Source organism: Mustela nivalis (assembly GCF_964662115.1).
Source record: "Mustela nivalis genome assembly, chromosome: X".
NCBI lineage: Eukaryota > Metazoa > Chordata > Mammalia > Carnivora > Mustelidae > Mustela > Mustela nivalis.
This window is the reverse complement of record NC_139040.1, coordinates 2,227,149-2,247,729: the sequence shown is the minus strand read 5'-3', so window position 1 is coordinate 2,247,729 and position 20,581 is coordinate 2,227,149. Positions and strand designations below refer to the sequence as shown.

The following is a 20,581-nucleotide window of genomic DNA, read 5'->3' as shown; positions in this document are numbered from 1 at the left end:
CAATGGATAGATCATCCACACAGAAAATCAATAAGGAAATGGTAGCTTTGAATGACAAATTAGACCAGACAGACCTAACAGATACATACAGAATATTCCATCTAAAAATAACAGAAATCACATCAAGCATCTCCCCCCCCCCCTTTTTTTTTTTTTTTTTTTTTTAATATAATTTTTTATTTTTTATAAACATATATTTTTATCCCCAGGGGTATGTCCATTCTCACCACTTTTATTCAACATAGTGCTAGAAGACCTATCCACAGCAATCAGGTAAGAAAAAAAAAATAGGCATCCAGATTGGTTAGGGAAAAATAAAACCACCATTATTTGCAAGTGACATGATACTATATATAGAAAGCCCTAAAGATTCCACTCAATAACTATTGGAATGGAAAAATGACATTAGCAAAGTTACAGAATACAAAATTAATATACAAAATTCTGTTGCATTTCTATACACTAATAATGAAGTAGGATAAAGAGAAATTAAGAAAACACTTCCCCTTACAATTGCATCAAAATGAACAAAATACCTAGGAATAAGCATAACCAAGAAGTTGAAAGACCTCTAATCTGAAAACCCTAAAACATGAAAGAAATTGAATATAACACAAACAAATGGAAAGATATACCATACTCATCATGAATTGTAAGAATATTGTTCAAATGTCCACACTACCCAAAGAAATCTACAGATTCATTGTGAGCCCTATCAAAATGACAACAGCATTTTTCATAGAACTAGGAGAAATAATAATAAAATTTGTACAGAAACACAAAAGATATAAAATAACCAAATAACCAAAGCAGTCTTGAGAAAGAAGAGCAGCTGGATGTATCACACTCCCTAATTTCAAGATATACAACGAAGTTATAGTAATCAGTGCATGAATTAGATATATAGATCAATGGAACAGAATAGAGAGCCAAAAAAATAAGCCCATGCCTATATATATGGTCAATCTGTCTATGACAAAGGCAAAACTATACAATGGGAAGACAGTGTTTTTAATAAATGGTGTTGAAAAAACTGGACAGCTACATGCAAAAGAATGAAAGTGGACCACTTTCTTATACCACATAATAAAACAAACTCAAAATGGATTAAAGACATAAGTGTGAGACCCAAAACTCCTAAAAGAAAATATAGGCAATAATCTCTTGGGCATGGAAATTTGGGCATGGAATCTCTTTGCAACATATTTATGGATACGTCACCCCAGGCAAGGGAAATAAAAGCAAAAGTAGCTATTGAGATTACACCAAAATACAAATATTTTACACAGTGAAGAAAACCATCATCAAAACAAAAAGGCAACCTAATGAATGGGAGAAGATATTTGCAAATGATATATCTGATAAGGAGTTAAATACCCAAAATACACTAAGAACTTATACAACTCAACACCAAAAAGAAAACAATCCAATAATTTTTAAAAGAAGAGGATCTGAATAGATCATTTTTCAAAGAAGACATACAGATGGCCAATAGACACATTCAAAGATGCTTGAAACCACTAATCATTACGGAAATTCAAATCAAAATCACAATGAGATACTACTTCACAGCAGTCAGAATGGCTAGTATTAAAATGACAAAAAATAAGTGTTGACAGGGATATGGAGAAAAGGGAACACTTGTGTACTGCTAGTGGAAATGTAAATTGGTACAGCCACTGTGGAAAACATTATGGAGGTTTCCCAAAAAATTAAAAATAGAAATCCATACAGTCCAATAATTTCTCTCCTGGGTATTTACCCAAAAAAAAAAAAACCTCTAATTTAAAAAGATATGTAGACTCTTATGCTTATAGAAGCATTATTTACAATAGCGAATATATGGAAACAACTCAAGAGCCATCAATAGATGAATGAATAAAGAAGATGTGGTATACAATGGAATATTACCCAGACACAATGAGAATTTGCCATTTGCAACAACTTAGATAGACCTAGAGGGCATTATGCTAAGTGAAATAAGTCAGACAGAGAAAGACAAAGACCAGATGATTTCACTTATATGTGGAGTCTTAAAAACAAAACAAAACAAAACAAAAAGAACAGAGAACAAAATGGTGGTTGCCAGAGGGAGGTACATGGGTGGGGGTGGGCAAAAAAGATGAAGGGAATTAAGAGGTACAAATTTCTAATTACAAAATAAATAAGTCAGAGAAATGAAGAGTACAGCATAGGTAATATATATAATAATATTGCAATAATATTGTTTGGTGACAGATGTTGACTATACTTAGCATGGTGAGCACTGAGTAATGTATAGAAATGTCAAATCAATATATTTTATACCCAAAACTAGCCTAACAATGTATGTCCATTATATTCCTGTAATGATTTTAAAAAATATATGTGGGACTGGGAATCATAGACTGGTATTCTAGATCTATCTCTAGGATTAATTTGGTATAAGGTCCTTGAAAATTCTATTTTCCTTTCTGGACTCCAATTTCTTCCTGCACAAAATGATGGATGAGACTAGATGTTCTCTCTGTGTTTTCCCATGTCTGTTATTCTAAAATTCCCATATCCCATATCCTTAAATATGCTGTTAGTTCCTTGAAAAGGACTGTGTTTCCAAAGTGCTGTCCAAAGACTGCTTACATCTAAATCATCTGGGGAATTTAATAAGATTTATCAGCACTATCCCAAACCTACTAAATTATAATCTTTAGGTGTGGAGCCTGCTTCCTTGTCTGCACTCACTGAATGCTGAGAACCATTGCATTTAACAAATTATTTGTTCAAAATACTGGCCAATAACCCACTGTTGATTGCTGAAGCTGCTTGGGGAGCCAACCCAGGTGATTTAACTGAATAAAACACTAAAAGTGGATAAATGGAGAAATCTGTGGAAGATGGCAGAGTAGTAGGAGGACCCTAAGCTAGCCTAGAACACAGCAAGAGAGACATGAAATCATTCTGAACACTGAAGAAATTGATCCAAGGACTGACAGAACAAACTGCACAACTAGTGGGGGGAAAAGAGGCCTAGTCATGGAAGGTAGGAGGTGGAGAGATGTGATTTGGGACTGACAAAAGAGAGAGAGAGAAAAGCACAAAGAGGATCACATAAGGAAAACACTTACACAAAGCCATTGACTAGGAAAACAAGAGGAGTTGATTTCGTGAGTTTTTACTGGAGTTTTAGAGGTCCATGTCATGGCCCATGTGGAGCCCAGCAGGCACTGCAGTTCTCCTATGGAGAAGGAGGGCAGATAGCCCAGTAGTGGATGTATGATTTGAGGATTCTCTGAGATGTGCTGGAAGAGATGGTTTCCCCTTCTTGGAGCACAGCTGGGAGAGCCTGTCTGGAGACAAAAGAGCCGGCAGGCACCATTATGCTACCCTGACCCCCAGCATAGGGACAAAGACACCTGCTGAGTGTGGCTCACCTGGACACCAGCTTTTTGATGTGCTTTACACCAAACTCCAAGCTCCTGTACTTTGGTGTGACTGCCCTTCTGGGAGAAACCTGCACCATCCCAGTGAGGTGAGACCATCCTCCAAAGGACTAGCATCGGTCTGTGACACACCAGATCCCTAAAGGTAGGAATTGTAAAACTCCACCAGCCTGACTGGGGTAAAACATGAGTGCACTCTACTGCCAAGTGGGCAGAAGGCCTGGACACAGGGTGAAGGCAGGAATCTGAGGGACATCTGGGAAACATGAGGGGAGATTGTTTGCTCTTCTGTGAGAGCTTTTCAGACAGCAGAGAGTGCAAGCTCCCCTATCTGGGAACAAGGGAAGGAACTGCTGCCACTTCTCTCCCCCACCCCGCAGCATAAATGAACTTCATTAATCAGCACAGCACCACCAGGTGAAGGCCTAAACCACTTACACCAAGCCATGGCTCCCTGTACCCTGCAGGAGCTATTTTTCTAGGGCAAGTACGGCTGAGAACCAGAGCAATGGGCCTCTCCCCTGGAAGACCAGCACAACTCTGCACATACCACATCTACTGACCATAAATGATGCAAAAATTCAGCTTTAGTGAAAAATAGCATCAGGTCTCTTTTAACAAGCAGAAATGAGCACACCTAGTTCAAACTCACCATACTCTGGACAAGGTCCAAAAACTCCCTATTACAGGCAAGGGGAAACTACAGAGGACTGACTTGAGGGAAAGAGAAACCCAAACACAGCAGCAGAGTGTACACAGCATACACCAGGAACATTTCTCTAAGTGCCAGCCCTGAAAAGTATATTACCTTTTCTTAATAAAACAAACACTCTCAGGAGTAAGAAACATAACAGGCTTTCATAACATATAGAAGACAGAGACCTAGACAGAATGTTCATCCCAAAGAAAGAACAAGAAAAGGTCACGGCAAGGGATCTAATCAAAATAGATAAAAGTAATATGCCTAATGCAGGATTTAAAACAGCAATCCTTGGGATACTAGCTGGGTTTGAGAAAAACATAGAAGACCCCATGGATTCCCTTACCACAGAGACAAACAACCTAAAAACTACTCAGGCTGAAATAAAAAATACTGCAACCAACATGTGAAACCAACTGGATGTAATGATCACAAGGATGGAAGAAGCAGAGGAACAAATAAGTGATATAGAAGATTAAATTATGGAAAATAATTGTGCTGAAAAGAAGAGGGAAAGAAAAATACTGGATCAAAAATGTAGACTTAGGGAACCCAATGAATCCATAAAGCACAATAGCATCATTAGCATATTATAGCAGTCCCAGAAGAAGAGAGGAGAAAAGGGGGCAGAAAGTATTTTTGAGCACATTTTAGCTGAAAACATCCCTAGTTTGGGGAAGGAAGCAGACACCCTATTCTAGGAGAGACAGAAAACTCCCATCAAAATTCACAAAAGCAGGCCAACACCAAGACATATCATAGTTAAATTTGCAAAATATAGAGATAAGGAAAAATCCAAAAGCAACTAGAGAAAAGAAGTCCCTAACCTAAGGGAAGGCAAATAAGATTAACAGCCGACCTCTCAAGAGAAATTTGGCAGGCTAGAAGAAAGTGGCATTATATATTGTGCTCAAAGGGAAAAATCTATAGTCAAGAATATTCTATCCAGTAAGTCTGTCATTCAGAATAGAAGGAGAGACAGTTTCTCAAACAAAAACTAAAGGAGTTTGTGACCATTAAACCAGCCCTGAAAAAAAAATGAAAGGGAACTTCTTGAGTGAGAAAAAAAGACCAAAAGTTACAAAGACAAGAAAAGAACAAGAGAAAAATCTCCAGAAATAATAACTTAACAAGTAATACAATGGAACTAAATTCATATCTATCAATAATCACGCTAAATGTAAATGGGCTAAATGCCCCAATCGAAAAGACATTGGATGTCAGGATAGATATTAAAAAAAAAAAAAAAAACAAAGACCCACTTATCTGCTGCCTACAAGAGAATCATTTTATATTATTTTATTTATTGGGTTATGTTAGTCACCATAAAATATATCATTAGTTTTTGATACAGTGTTCCATGATTCATTGTTTATGTACAACACCCAGTGATCCATGCAATATGTGCCGTCCTTAATGCCCACCACAGGCTGACCCATTCCCTGCGCCCCTCTCCTCCAAAACCCTCAGTTTCTCAGAGTCCACAGAAGAGACTCATTTTATACTTAAGACACCTGCAGGTTGAAAGTGAGGCAATGAAGGGACACCTGGGTGGCTCAGTCAGATGGGCAACTGACTCTTGATTTCAGATCAGGCCATGATCTCAGGGTCATATGATAGAGCCTCATGTCAGGATCCCTACTCAGCAGGGAATCCTCTGGAATTCTCTTCCTCTCTCTGTCCCTCCCTCATTCTCACACACACACTCTCTCTCTAAAATAAACAAATAATATTTTTTAAAATGAAGAAGTGAGGGGATGGAGAAGAATTTGTCATGGTAAAGGATGTCAAAAGCCAAAGTAGCCACACTTATATCAGACAAACTAGATTTTGAATGAAAGACTATGACAAGAGGTGAAGGGCATAACGTCAAAATTAAGGTCTCTAATCCAACAAGAAGATCTAAGAATTGTAATTATTTATCTCCCCAATTTGGGAGCACCCAAATACGTAAAATAATTAATAATAAACATAAAGGAAGTCATTGGTAATAATAAAATAACAGTAAGGGACCTTAATACCCCATTTGCAACACTGGACAGATCATCGAAGCAGAAGATGAATGAGGAAACAATGGCTGAGTGACACACTGGCCCATATATAATAGACATATTTGGAACATTTCATCCTAAAGCAGAATACACATTTTTTTAGTGTGCATGGAACATTCCCAAGAACAGATCACACACTAGGTCACAAATCAGCCCTCAACAAGTACAAAAAGATCGAGATCATACCATGCATATTTTCAGACCACAATACTATGAAACTTGAAGTCAGCCACAAGAAAAAATATGAAAAGGCTCAAGTACATGGAGGATAAAGAATGTTTCACTGAAGAATGAATAGATCAACCAGAAAGCTAAAGAAGTAATTTTAAAAATGTATGGAAGCAAATGAAAATTACAACATAAGGGTTCAAAACCTTTGAGAGGCAGCAGAAGTAGGCCTAAGAGGGAGGTATATTCAGTACAGGCCTACCTCAAGAAACAAATATTCCAACCTAACCTTACACCTGAAAGAACTAGGAAAGAATAACAAGTAACGCCTAAAACTACCAGAAGAAGCAAATATTCAACCAAAACTTACATCTAAAAGAGCTAGAAAAGAATAACAAATGAAGCCTAAAACTACCAGAAGAATCTAATAATAAAGATTAGAGCAGAAATAAATGCTATAGAAACAAATGAACAAACAAACAAACAAACAAAAAAAACCACAGGAGAACAGACCAACTAAACTAAGAGCTGGTTCATTGAAAGAATTAATGAAATTGATAAATCACTAGCCAGATTTATCAAAAAGAAAAGATAAATCACCCAAATTAATAAAATCACAAATGCAAGTGATCACAACCAACACTACAGAAAAACAAACATTTTTAAGAGAATATTATGAAAAATTACACATTTGTTCAATAAATTGGGTATTCTGGAAGAAATGGATAAATTCATAGAAATATATAAACAAACAAAACCAAAACAGGAAGAAATAGAACACTTTCACCAACTGATAACCAGCAAAGAAATTGAATCAGTAATCAAAAAATCTCCCAGCACACAACAGTCCACAGCCACATGACTTCCCAGGAGAATTCCAACAGACATTTAAAGAAGAGCTAATACCTATTCTTCTCAAACTCTTCCAAAAAATAAAAATGAAAAAAAAAATTTCTAAAACCATTCTAGGAAGCCAGCATTACCTTGATTCCAAAGACAGACAAAGGCCCCACTAAAAAAGAGAGTTATAGGTCAATATCCCTGATAAATGTGGATGCAAAAATTCTCAATATTAGTATATTGAATCCAACAGTACATTAAAAGAGTCATTCACCACGATCAAGTGGGATTTATTCCCAGGATGCAAGGATGGTTCAATATTTACAAATCAATCAACATCATAAGCAACATTAATAAAAGCAAGAATAAGAACCATATAATCCTTTCAATAGATATAAAAATACTTTTAACAAAGCAGAGCATTCATTCTTGATTAAAAATCCTCAACAAAGTAAGGATAAAGGGAACATACCTCAACATCATAAAGGCCATATATGAAAGATCCATAGCTAATACAATCCTCAATGGTAAAAAAAAAAAAAAATGAAAGTCTTTCACCTATGGCCAGGAACAAGTCAAAGATGTCAATTCTTACATTACTATATAACATATTACTGGAAGTCTTAGCCTCAGCAATCAGACATCAAAAAGGAAATAAAAGGCATCCAAATCAACAAGAAACAAGTCAAACTTTCAGTATTTGCAGATGACATGATATTCTAAGTAGAAAACCCAAAGATTCCACCAAAAAATTTCTAGAGCTGATACATGAATTCATGAAAGCTTCAGGACAAAAATCAATGTTCAGAAATCAGTTGCATGTTATATACACTGATAATGAAGCAGCAGTAAATGAAATCAAGTAATTGATCCCATTTATAATTGTGGCACCAAAAACCATAAGAAACCTAGAAATAAACCTAACCAAAGAGATAAAAGGTCTGTACTCTGAAAACAATTGAACATTTATGAAAGAAATTGAAAATGACACAAAGGAATGGAAAAACATTCCATGCTCATGATTTGGAAGAACACATATTATTAAAATGTCTATATTACCCAAACTAATCTACACATGTAATGCAATCCCTATCAAAATAGCACCAGCATTTTTCACAGAGCTAGAACAAATCATCCATAAAAAACAATCCTAAAATTTGTATGGAACCACAAAAGATCCTGAATAGCCAAAACAATCTTGAAAAAGAAAAGCAAAACAAGCATCATCATGATTCCAGATTTCAAGCTCTAATACCAAGTTGTAGTCATAAAGACAGTATGTTACTGGCACAAAAACAGACACATAGATTAATGGAACAGAACAGGCAACTCAGAAATGGACCCACAACTATAAGGTCTACTAATCTGTGACAAAACAGGAAAGAATATCCAAAGGAAAAATGTTTCCAACGAATGGTGTTGTGAATACTGGAGAGCCACATGCAGAAGGAAATTGAACCACTTTTTTACACCATACACAAAAATAAATTGAAAATGGATAAAAGACCTAAATGTGAAACAGTCATCAAAATCTGAGAGAAGAATACAGGCAACAACCTCTTTGACCTTGGCTGTACCAACTTCTTACTAGATATATCTCTAAAGGCAGGGGAAACAAAAGCAAAAATAAACTACTGGGACTTCACCAAGATTAAAAGCTTCTGCACAGCAAGGGAAACAATCAACAAAACTAAAAGGCAACCTTTGGGATGGGAGAAGATAGTTGAAAATGATACATCTGATAAAGGGCTAGTATCCAAAATCTATGAAGAACTTGTCAAACTTAACAACCAAAAAACTAATAATCCAGTTAAGAAATACACAGAAGACATGAATGACATTTCTTCCAAAGAAGACATCCAGATGGGTAATAGACACATGAAAATATGCTGAACATTACTCATCTTCAGCAAAAAAAACCAAACAAACAAATCAAAACTACTATGAAATATCATCTCACACCTTTCAAAATGGCTGAAGTTAACAACAAAGGAAACAACAGATGTTGGTAAGTGTGTGGAAAAAGGTGAACCCTCTTATTCTGTTGGTAGGAATGCAAAGTGATCCTCCACTCTGGGAAACAGTATGGAGGCTCCTCAAAAAGTTAAAAACAGAGCTACCCTACAACCCAGAAATTACACTACTAGCTGTTTATCCAAAGAATACAAAAATACTGATTCAAAGAGACACAAGCACCCCAGTGTTTTGTGGCACTATCAACAGTAGCCCAATTATGGAAAGAGCCCACAGTTTTTTTTATTTTTTAATTTAACTAATTAACATATAGTGTATTATTAGTTTCAGAACAAAACAAACTGAGGGTTGCTGGGGGGAGTGGGGTTGGGAGAAGGGGGGTGGGGTTATGGACATTGGGGAGGGTATGTGCTTTGGTGAGTGCTGTGAAGTGTGTAAACCTGGCGATTCACAGACCTGTACCCCTGGGGATAAAAATACATTATATGCTTATAAAAAAATAAAAAAGAATTTAAAAAAATAATAAAATCTTGTCATTTGTGAAGATGTAGGTGGAGCTAGAGTATATTATGTGAAGTGAAATAAATCAGTGAGAGAAAAACAAGTACCATATAATTTCACTTATATGTGGAATTTAAGAAATAAAACAGATGAACATAGGAGGGAAAAAAAGAGAGGCAAACCATAAAACATATTCTTAACTATAGAGAACACATTGATGGTTACTGGAAAGGAGGTTGGTAGGTATTGGTTAAATAAGTGAAGGGGATTAAGGAGGACACTTGTGAGCAGTGGGTGTTCTTTGTAAGTGATGAACCACTAAATTCTACACTTGAAACTATTATTACATTGTATATTAACTGAGTGGAATTTAAATAAAAACTTGGAAAAAAGTGGATAAGATAATGTGGCAAATGGAATTTTTCTTTTTTGTTGGTTTTTTTTTACTTTATTTTTTCTTATTGTGTTATGTTAGTCACTATACAGTACATCATTAGTTTTTGATGTAGTGGAAGAATAAACATTGTTAAAATGTCTATGCTGCCTAGAGCAATTGATACTTTCAACACCATCCCAATCAAAATACCAACGACATTTTTCAAAATGCTAGAATAAACAGTCCTAAAATTTGTATGGAACCAGAAAAGACTCCAAATCATCAAGGAAATATTGAAAAAGAAAAACAAAGCTGGGAGCATCATGTTGCCTGATTTCAAGCTATATTACAAAGCTATGACCAACAAGACTGCATGGTACTGGCACAAAAACAGACACATAGACCAGTGGAACAGAATAGAGAGTCCAGATATGGACTTTCAACCCTACAGCCAACTAATCTTTGACAAAGCAGGAAAAAATATCTGATGGAAAAAAGTCTCTTCAATAAATGATTCTGGGAAAATTGGACAGCCACATGCAGAAGAATGAAACTGGACCATTCTTTTACACTATACACAAAGGTTAAACTCAAAAGACATTAAAGACCTCAGTGGGAGACAAGAATCCATCAAAATCCTAGAGGAGAACATAGGCAGTAACTTCTTCAACATCAGCCACAGCAACTTCTTTCAAGACACGTCTCCAAAGGCAAGGAAAACAAAAGTGAAAATGAACTTTCAGAACTTCATCAAGATAAAAAGATTTTGGACAGCAAAGGAAACAGTCAACAAAACAAAGAGGTTTGCAAATGAAACTACAAAGGGCTGATATCTAAGATCTATAAAGAACTTCTTAAACTCAGCATCCAAAAATCATGTAATCAAGTCAAAAAATGGTCAGAAGACATGAGAAGACACTTCTCCAAAGAAGACATACAAATGACTAACAGACACATGAAAAATTGTTCATCATCATTAGCCATCAGGGAAATTAAAATCAAAACCACATTGAGATACCACCTTATATCAGTCAGAATGGCAAAAATCAACAAGGCAAGAAACAACTTGTTGGAGAAGTAGTAGAGAAAAGGGAGCCCTCTTACACTGTTGGTGGGAATGTAAATTGGTGCAGCCACTTCAGAAAACAGTGTGGAGGTTCCTCAAAAAATTAAAAATAGAGTTACCTTATGACCCAGCAATTGCACTACTGGGTAATTGCCCCAAAGATACAGATGTAGTGAAAAGAAGGGCCATATATACCCCAATATGCACCCTAATGTTCATAGCAGCCATGTCCACTATAGCCGAAGTGTGGAAAGAGTCAAGATGCCCTTCAACAGACCAATGGATAAATATGTGGTCCATATACACAATGGAATATAACTCAGCCATCAGAAAGGATGAATACCCAACTTTTGCATCAACATGGATGGGACTGGAGAAGATTATGCTGAGTGAAATAAGTCAAGCAGAGAGAGTCAATTATCATATGGTTTCACTTATTTGTGGAACATAAGGAATAGCATGGAGGGTATTAGGAGAAGGGGAAAATGAAGGGGAAGAAATCAGAGTGAGAGACAAACCATGAGAGACTATGGACTCTAGGAAACAAACTTAAGGTTTTAGAAGGGAAGGGTTTGGGGGTGATGGGTGAGCCTGGTGAAGGGTATTAAGGAAGGCATGGATTGCATGGAGCACTGGGTATTTTATGCAAATGGATTTTTTCAACACAAAAGAACATCATTAAGAAAGTATAAAAACAAAAAGACAAAAAGAAGCAGCTCTGCTAAGTATCAGAACTACCAGCATATACCACATAGTTGTAAGTTGAATTGTTTTATTCTTTTTATTTTTAAGCATGGGACACTGGACTCAGAAACAAGGTGAGGGTTTTGGAAGGGATGGGGGTGGGGGGATGGGCTAGCCTGGTTGTGGGTATTGGAGAGGGCATATATATCATGGAGCACTGAGTGTGGTACATAAGCAATGAATCTTGGAACACTGAAAAAATAAAAAATAAATAAATAAAAGTGTAAAAAAATTTTTTAAATGAGAGAAAAGAAAAAAAAAGATTTTATTTATTTATTTGACAGAGAAAGACATGGGGAGAGAGGGAACACAGCAGGGGGAGTGGAAGAAGGAGAAGCAGTCTTCCCACTGAACAGGGAGCCCAATATGGGGCTCGATCTCAGGACCCTGGGTTCGTGAACCTGAGCTAAAGGCAGACACTTAATGACTGATACACGCAGACATCCCTTTTTTATTTCTAACAAATACAAATACAGTGCCAACCCTAATATTTAGATCCAGGGTTTTAGTAGTCTCGCCCTTCCAAAGGGCTGGCAAGACATATTCAGGGCACTAAATGAGAAGAACATGCAGCAAGAACACTTTATCCAGCAAGGTTGACATTCAAAATGGATAGAGAGATAAAGAGCTTCCAAGACTGGCAAGGTTTGAAAGAGTATGTGACCACCAAGTTGGCACGACAAGAGATATTAAGGGGAGTTCTATAAAATAAGAAAGAACCCAAGAGTGAAATAGAACAGAAAATTATGGAGACAATCTATAGAAACAAGGACTCCACAGGCAACATGATGTCAGTAAAAATGGGTCTTTCAATAATTACTTTCAATGTGAATGGCCTAAACGCTCCCATAAAATGACACAGGGTTGCAGGTTGGATAAAACAACAGGACCCATCCATATGCTGTCTACAAGAGTCCTATTTGGAATGTAAAGATACATCCAGACTGAAAGTGAAGGGATGGAGAAGCATCTTTCATGCCAATGGGCCTCAAAAGAAAGCTGGGGTAGCAATTCTCATGTCAGGTAAATTAGACATTAATCTAATTTAATTTGAAGGTAGCCCTTCAAAAAAGTTTCAAATTCCCTTATATTAAATCTAGCACTACTTTGGTTTTTTCAAGGAGGATCTCTTGAAGTCCTCTTTAATATAATCACTAAAAGATTTGGCTATCTGATTTTCTAAGCACCAGTAGGATGTAAACAAAGCAGTGTAAACAGGAGAGACTGCAACTAACACTGAGCATGGAGACACACACAAAACATATATAAATATAGAATTAACATAATGAATGTTCTCTATGATGATCATAAAGCTACAAAGGACAGGGACAGTGGTGTTCAAAATTTTTATTTAAGATTATAAGAAAAGTTGCAATAAATTCTTAAAGAACCTTATTCTCAGAGTTAAAATTTAACAAGATTTAGGACTTGAAAAAATAAAGTTCATTTATTTAGCATTTACATCTTATTTAGAACATCTGTCATAACCCAATGAAATCCGATACATAAGAAATTAATACAACAGAATTAGCCTGTTTTTTCAGACTGGAGTAAAGAACAAAAAGGGCCTCATTGTCCATGTTTCTAAGGACATATTAGTCCAGTTCTATAGCCTTCAGCCTCAGAAATTACTTTTGAAATTTCTGATAGATGGAAAGAGTATATTAAGATAACCCTGCAAAAATAATTAGGAATAAGTCCTAACACTTTCAAGAATATGGGGTAGTAGCCAAGTGTAAAACATAAGACAAAAGCCACCACCAAATAATAAAATATCCTGTGTAATACTTAAATATTTTAAGGCTCAAGAGGATCATTGCTATTACTAATATTCTCTGAATTAGATAGGGTTTTAAAATTGAATGAAGTTTCATACAGCTGAGGAACACAAAGTTTGGGGACAGGAGGACTAATAAATAAGGCTGCCAAGATGGGTAGAGGCTGGGTTACATTGGATCGGAAAAAATCATTTAAGGAATTTGGGCTTTAGTCTAGGGAAAATAGGAATCCATTAAATGACCTAGAATAGCTATGACTCAACATACACTGTGGAATATTGGCTACAGAGCAGAGGTTAGTTTGGGTGGGAGCAAGACCTTAGAAAGTAAGACCAACTAGAGACTTTTGTAATAGTACAAGTGGAAGACAATATTGGATTAAACTAAGGTGGTAGCTGGAAAGTTGTGGGAAAGTAGATGAATCCTAAAGAGGTAGTAATTACATACCTTGGAAAATAGTTCAATCTAGAAATCAAAGAGTAGAAAATTGGCAGAGATGATTTCAGTGTCTTGCTTGCGCAATGGGGTGCATAGTGGTGTTATTGACTAAGGATAATGGAAGACTAGCATATCATGTTTGTTGTTTTTGTTGTTGTTAAGAATAAGGGGGGGAGATGGAGATGATAAAACTAATTTGGACATACTTAGATTAAGGAATTTATGGGTAGCCAAGTAGACATGTCCAATGAATAGATGTTGAATATAGAGGAATTCAGATGTTGAATATAGAGGAATGACACTCAAGAGAAATTAGGAATGATAATTGAGGTGAGAGTCATTGGTATATATAAAAGGTTATGATGTCATGGGGATAGATTAAATCACTCAGTGTCTGTATGGTAAGAACACTTAGAACAAAACAAAGAAAAACACCAACACATGTGTGAACAAAGGAAAATATTACCAAAAAGATTACAAAAGATCTTTATATCACAAAGGCATTTCATACAGCTGTGTAATAGTATGGAAAATACTATAGTAAGCACAGCCATAAAAGTATGAAGAAAATCAGGTGTAGTATTTACTGCTGGTACTATGTCCAGATCTTTTTTCCTGGGCCAGTGAAACTGTCCCTCTACTACTTCAGAGTATTTTAACATTGGCTGAAAAAAGCCACCTTGCCTTAAAATGCCTGGGAGGTTATGCCTTCCTCCAGTTAGCCCACAGGCAATGGCTGATTAGGAAGAGGCCATAGAAGTCCAGCCCCTTGCCTGAGGGGGGCCAAATCTGTAGAGCCATTCAACCCCATGGGGTCAAATGGAGGCTACACTTCAAGTGAAACCACATCTTTGCTTTGCTTTCCTCCCTTCCCTATCTTGCTTTCCTTGCTTCCTACAAGTTTCTCTGAGAGCACTCTCTATAAATTATTTGCTTTTGGATTCTTGTCTTGGGCCCGTTTAGAGATCTTAATCTAAGAAACAGGGAATTGTGATGTCTCTGAAATAAAAGAAAGAATTGTTCTTAAACCACATATTTATATTTTATGCATGTTTATATGTGTGTATGTTTTTTATTTCATAAAAAAGGTGTTGAGGGAGAGAAAAATCAACAACTTTGAATGTTACTACATGCTACTAAAAACTTTTAAAAAGTTGGGTAATATAAGAATAGACAAGTGTTCATTTCAGTAACAGAGCCAACACTGGCCATCTTAGTTGCATAAATTGCGTTAGAGTCATGAGGCTCAAAGTCAGACAGCACCACTGGAAAAATGGATGAGAGGTGAGTAAGTAGAGACAGTAAAGAAAACTGCTTTTTCAGGAAGTAGGACTGTGAAGAGGAGGAAATATTTAAGGTACTATTGGTGGACAGATTTTTAAATTTAACATGGGAGATTCTTGATCACATTTAAATGCTAATAGGACAGAGCCAATAAAATGGGACAAGTTGGAGATCTAAGACAGAAAAAAAAAATGAGTACAAACGGCTGGAAAGAACTGCTTTTAAGAAGTTACAGAGGGGGGGCGCCTGTGTGGCTCAGTGGATTAAGCTGCTACCTTCAGCTCGGGTCATGATCCCGGGTCCTGGAATCGAGTCCCGCATCGGGCTCTCAGCTCAGCAGGAAGCCTGCTTCCCTCTATCTCTCTCTCTGCCTGCCTCTCTGTCTGCTTGTGATCTCTCTCTGTCAAATAAATGAATAAAATCTTAAAAAAAAAAAAGAAGTTACAGAGGGAATTTAAACATGAGCTAAGGAGCTGCTCAAGAAGACCCCTGAGATCTCTTTCTACCTTGTAATTTTGAGCTGATGATTTTTTAAAAAAATACAATATAAATTCAATTAGCCCACATATAGTACATTATTAGTTTTTGGTGTAGTGTTCAATGATTCATTAGTTGCATATAAGACCCAGTGCTCATCACATCACATGCCCTCTATAATTGAATTTACATTAGAAAAATAAACAAATAAATTGAAATATAGCTCAGATGCCCTTCAATGGACGAATGGATAAGGAAGATATGGTCCATATACACTATGGAGTATAATGCCTCCTTCAGAAAGGACGAATACTCAACTTTTGTTGCAACATGGATGGGACTGGAAGAGATGATGCTGAGTAAAATAAGTCAAGCAGAGAGAGTCAATTATCATATGGTTTCACTTATTTGTGGAGCATAACAAAGAGCATGGAGGACATGAAGAGATAGAGAGGAGAAGGGAGTTGGGGGAAATTGGAAGGGGAGGTGAACCATGAGAGACTATGGACTCTGAAAAACAATCTGAGGGTTTTGAAGGGGTGGGGGGTGGGAGGTCGGGGTACCAGGTGGTGGGTAGGAGGTCGGGGTACCAGGTGGTGGGTATTATAGAGGGCACGGATTGCATGGAGCACTGGGTGTGGTGCAATAATAATGAATACTGTTATGCTGAAAATAAAAAAATTAAAAAATAAAATAAAATAAAATAAAATAAAATGTAATGTCTAAGTATCAGGGACCAGAGTACCTCTAGGAAAAAAAAATAAAAAGTTTTGGTCTAAGGCAAGAATTTATCACAGTTTTCTTTTGTTCTAGGAGGTAAGGGTTCTTACCCGCCAATATCCTGCTTCACAAAGTCCCCAGGTTCTTGTCGTCTTGATTCCCCCTGGCCAGTTATTCCAGGAAAAATATTAATCAGAAAAAGAAACCCAAGGCTGGTTGTGTAGAAGTGACTCATCTGTGTGACTATCATTTTCTTAGGCACCAACTTGGAGAGACCTGTGAGATCCCTATTCAGGGAAAAGAGGAAGGAGAAGGGGTGGAAGACAAAAAAAGAAAAAAGGTTTAAAAAAAGGTTTTATTCAATTATATTAGAGCCATTTAACTTTCCTAGTATCCAGTTATTAAATGATTAATGTAACAATCCCCTTTCCCTAGTTCATCAATGCTACCAAAATTCATTCCCCACATACTCCTTTCTTGAATATACCAAAGTCCATCCAATAAAGAGTAAAGAGCTCTAAATCAATAATTCAGAGTCTTGGGTTATACTTTCATCTCTTTCCCTGTCTTCCCAGTTTTAGTTACTTTTTCATAATTTCATAAGAATTTAAAATACTCTCTCATGTCTTCATTTTATTTTCCCCCAATCCTATTTGATCTTTACTCTCACAAATGTCTTTGTCATAGTTAACTGTGTAATATTGTAGGAAATATTAGAATATTAAGATCTGAACTCTCTTTATAGCATTTGTGGGATTAATTCTCATTTCAATACAGTTATGCAATTTTCCAAAAGATCAAAGTTCTTAGGGTAGATGAACTGTTTCCTCTGAATCAGGCTGAGAAAATGCTGAGTGATGAGACACCATGGCACTAGAATAGGAAAATAATGATTCCCCATAAATGTTTGAGGGTAAAGTCAGCCCCATTTAGGGACCACAACATAAGAAATCCAAGTCTATCTTCCTAGTACAGAAGACCCTAAAAGGTCAGCAAGTTATACTGATGATAGAATTAGATGATTTAGAGTTGCCTGTGTGCAAGGTTATTTTATGAACTCTGGACTAGTGGATGTTTACCTAAGACATGGAGTTAAGAAAGCAGTATAAAGTGGCACTTTTTTGCTATCTCTGAACCTCATGGCTTCTTTGAATCTGAGACATTGACCACTAGAAGGAGACCAATTCTGCAACAACACCATACTCTTTTTAAGTCTTATCAGTGACTTAACTTCAAAAGAGAATGAAAGTCTTTAAAACTCTTTTCCCAAGGAAAGTTTAGGTAAGGGACTAATATGTAATACAGATACATGCTGGAGAGCCATTATTTGATAAGAAGATAAACAACAAGTCTTTTTAAATTTATCTTATCCCAAAGAATGCAGCCACTAGGTCATATATTCAATTGTCTTCTTGAATCTTTGTGATGAGAAAACATCTACTTTGAGTTGCTGCCTAGGCATTTTATAATACAGCAACCTTGCTCATACCCAGAGTCTGGACATTTAGGCAAGGACCCAAGCTTAGGATTCCCACTACAAGTTCCTGCTTTGCTTCTTCTAGGGTATCATTTAAAATGCCCACTATGAAGGCAGATGCTGAACTGACTTAGCCACCTAGGCACCCCATAACATTTTGTTAACAAACATTATTATAATACATGTGAAGACATTTATGTATAAAACTATTTGACTACATTGGTCAGAAAACCATAGCACATGAGCCTAATAATCACTGTACAAGACAAAATAGCCTTGGTAAACACTTAAGACATTACACATGATCAAGGGGCACCTGGGTGGCTCAGTTGATTTAAGTGTCTACCTTTGGGTCAGGTCATAATCTCAGGGTCCTGGGATCAAGCCCTACATTGTGCTTTCTGTTCAACAGCCTACTTCTCCCTCTGCCTGCCACTCCCCCTGCTTGTACTTCTCTCTGTGTCAATTAAATAAATAAAATCTTTTTTTAAAAATCATGCATGATCAAAAGCATGCCACTTGACTGTTGCACAACAGTGTAAATACCTAACACTACTAAACTGCATATTGAAAAGTGGTTAAGATTTTTTATGTGCTTTTTAACCACAATTAATTTTTTAATTAAAAAATGTTACTGGAGGGGCGCCTGGGTGGCTCAGTGGGTTAAGCCTCTGCCTTCGGCTCGGGTCATGATCCCAGGGGCCTGGGATCGAGTCCCACATAGGGCTCTCTGCTCAGCGGGGAGCCTGCTTCTCCTCATCTCTCTCTCTGTCTGTCTCTCTGCCTATTTGTGATCTCTCTCTCTCTGTCAAATAAATAAATAAAATCTTTTTTAAAAAAGTTAAAAAAAATGTTACTGGAATGGGTAGCTTTAGCAAGTTAGCAAATATATACAAAACAGTCCCCAATCCTGGTATATATACACACAAAAATGTGGCACATTAGCAGGTATTAGCATTAAATGAACATATAACCATGATACATGCTCAGGTGACCATCAAAAAAGTGCAAACAAGGACTGTAGGACAAGTGCACACAAGGACTGTAGGACAGAAGACCCTTAAAATTGTTCTTCTGACAAGCTTGATGAATTTTCAAGTGACCATAATGCATAAACTGAAAGCCATAACACTTAAAGGGCCTGCAAACATGACAAATATTCATGTAGCTATAAACAATTATAGTATGCTTAGACAACCATGATGTATGTGAAGAGGAATTGGTATATCAGCCCTTAGTGATGATGTGTGAACACACACTGTGTGTACCGTAGCACCCATGATCAGGAATTGAATGACATGGTTTAGGAGCAGATAGGCATACTAGTAGAGTAGACTGCCATGATGCAGAAACAGAAGGCCATGGTCCAACTGTAGGCAAACATGCTCAAAATATTTCTCCCTGGAGCAGAGAGATAAGATATAGAGACAAGTGGCCACAATGAAGAACTAGTATCTCTTTAGTAATGATGACCAATAGGCAATAAATAGCTATCTACAGCATATGAACAAAGAAGTATAGCACATACATCTGTGATGAATAAGCTGAAAATTACAGCAAAGGAACATCATATGATGACATGGGCATTTAAACAACTATGCTGCATTAACAGAATGTAATACTAATAACAGTTTTAAAGTTGATATAAAGAAGCCAAGCCACATTGCAAAAGTAGGCAACCCTGGTATATGGTCCTGTAAGTACAGCACATGGATAAACACCAATGACATATGAACTTACAATCAATAAACGTATTCAGATAACCATGGACACAATAGCAGATGCTTGTGATAGGAGCAGATTGACAATGAAATAGGAGGGGATAACCCTTGGGAAGGCTCAGATAATCTTGGTGTTATAATGGATTATCCATGGTACATGAGCACACAAATTTGACAAATGCTCAAGCCACCATACTACATGATTGCGTAGCCAAAATAAAAAATGCTTACTCAACCAATTCACTTTGCTCAAGAGCTAAAGGAAAGTATAAGTAACAAACTAGAAGGAATTACTATCTACAAGCTAATGACTTATAAATTAATATCTCTACCCCCATTACCTCCTGCAACCCACATCTGCACTTAGATGTCTGAGAAGCATCTTAAACCTAATGTGTTAAAATCTGAGGTTCAGATATCAAGCTCCCCACACATACAAACCTGGTCCCCCTGTAGTCTTTCCAATATCAGGTAATGGTAATTACCCATCCATTTGCTCAGAGTAAAAGCTCTGATGTCATTCTTGATTCCTCTTTTAGTCTCATATCCCACATCCAATCTGTCAGCAAGTCTCATTGGCATTCCATTTAAAAAGAAACATGTTCAAAATAAAACCACTCATCATCACCTCTACTGCTATTACTCGGCATCTTTTGCTGAGATCATTGCAAAAGCCTCTTAACTGGGCTTGGTGACTCTGACCCTGCTTTCCTAAAATCTTGTCTCTATACAACAGAGTGAACTTTAAAAGTGTAAAGTCAGATCATGTCTCTCTTCTGCTCAAAATCCAATTGCTCCCCAGTTCAAAAGCTATGTTATGATCTACAAGGACCTACGTGATCTAATC

General features: G+C 36.7%; 1 protein-coding gene and 1 long non-coding RNA gene across 4 annotated transcripts in view; one reads left to right on the top strand and one right to left on the bottom strand.

The window, feature by feature from the left end:
• LOC309856038 overlaps positions 1-20,581 on the top strand; it is a 1,055,650-nt gene that overhangs the window by 165,453 nt on the left and 869,616 nt on the right. The window lies entirely within an intron of this gene.
• The window catches only part of GABRA3 (gamma-aminobutyric acid type A receptor subunit alpha3), a 387,573-nt gene that overhangs the window by 267,984 nt on the left and 99,008 nt on the right, over positions 1-20,581 (bottom strand). For all 3 annotated transcript variants that reach the window (XM_082716626.1, XM_082716628.1, XM_082716627.1), the window contains exon 2: positions 16,647-16,823. In XM_082716626.1, the coding sequence (XP_082572752.1) occupies positions 16,647-16,786 (140 nt within the window). In that variant the 5' untranslated portion in view covers positions 16,787-16,823. The remainder of the gene's footprint in view (positions 1-16,646; positions 16,824-20,581) is intronic.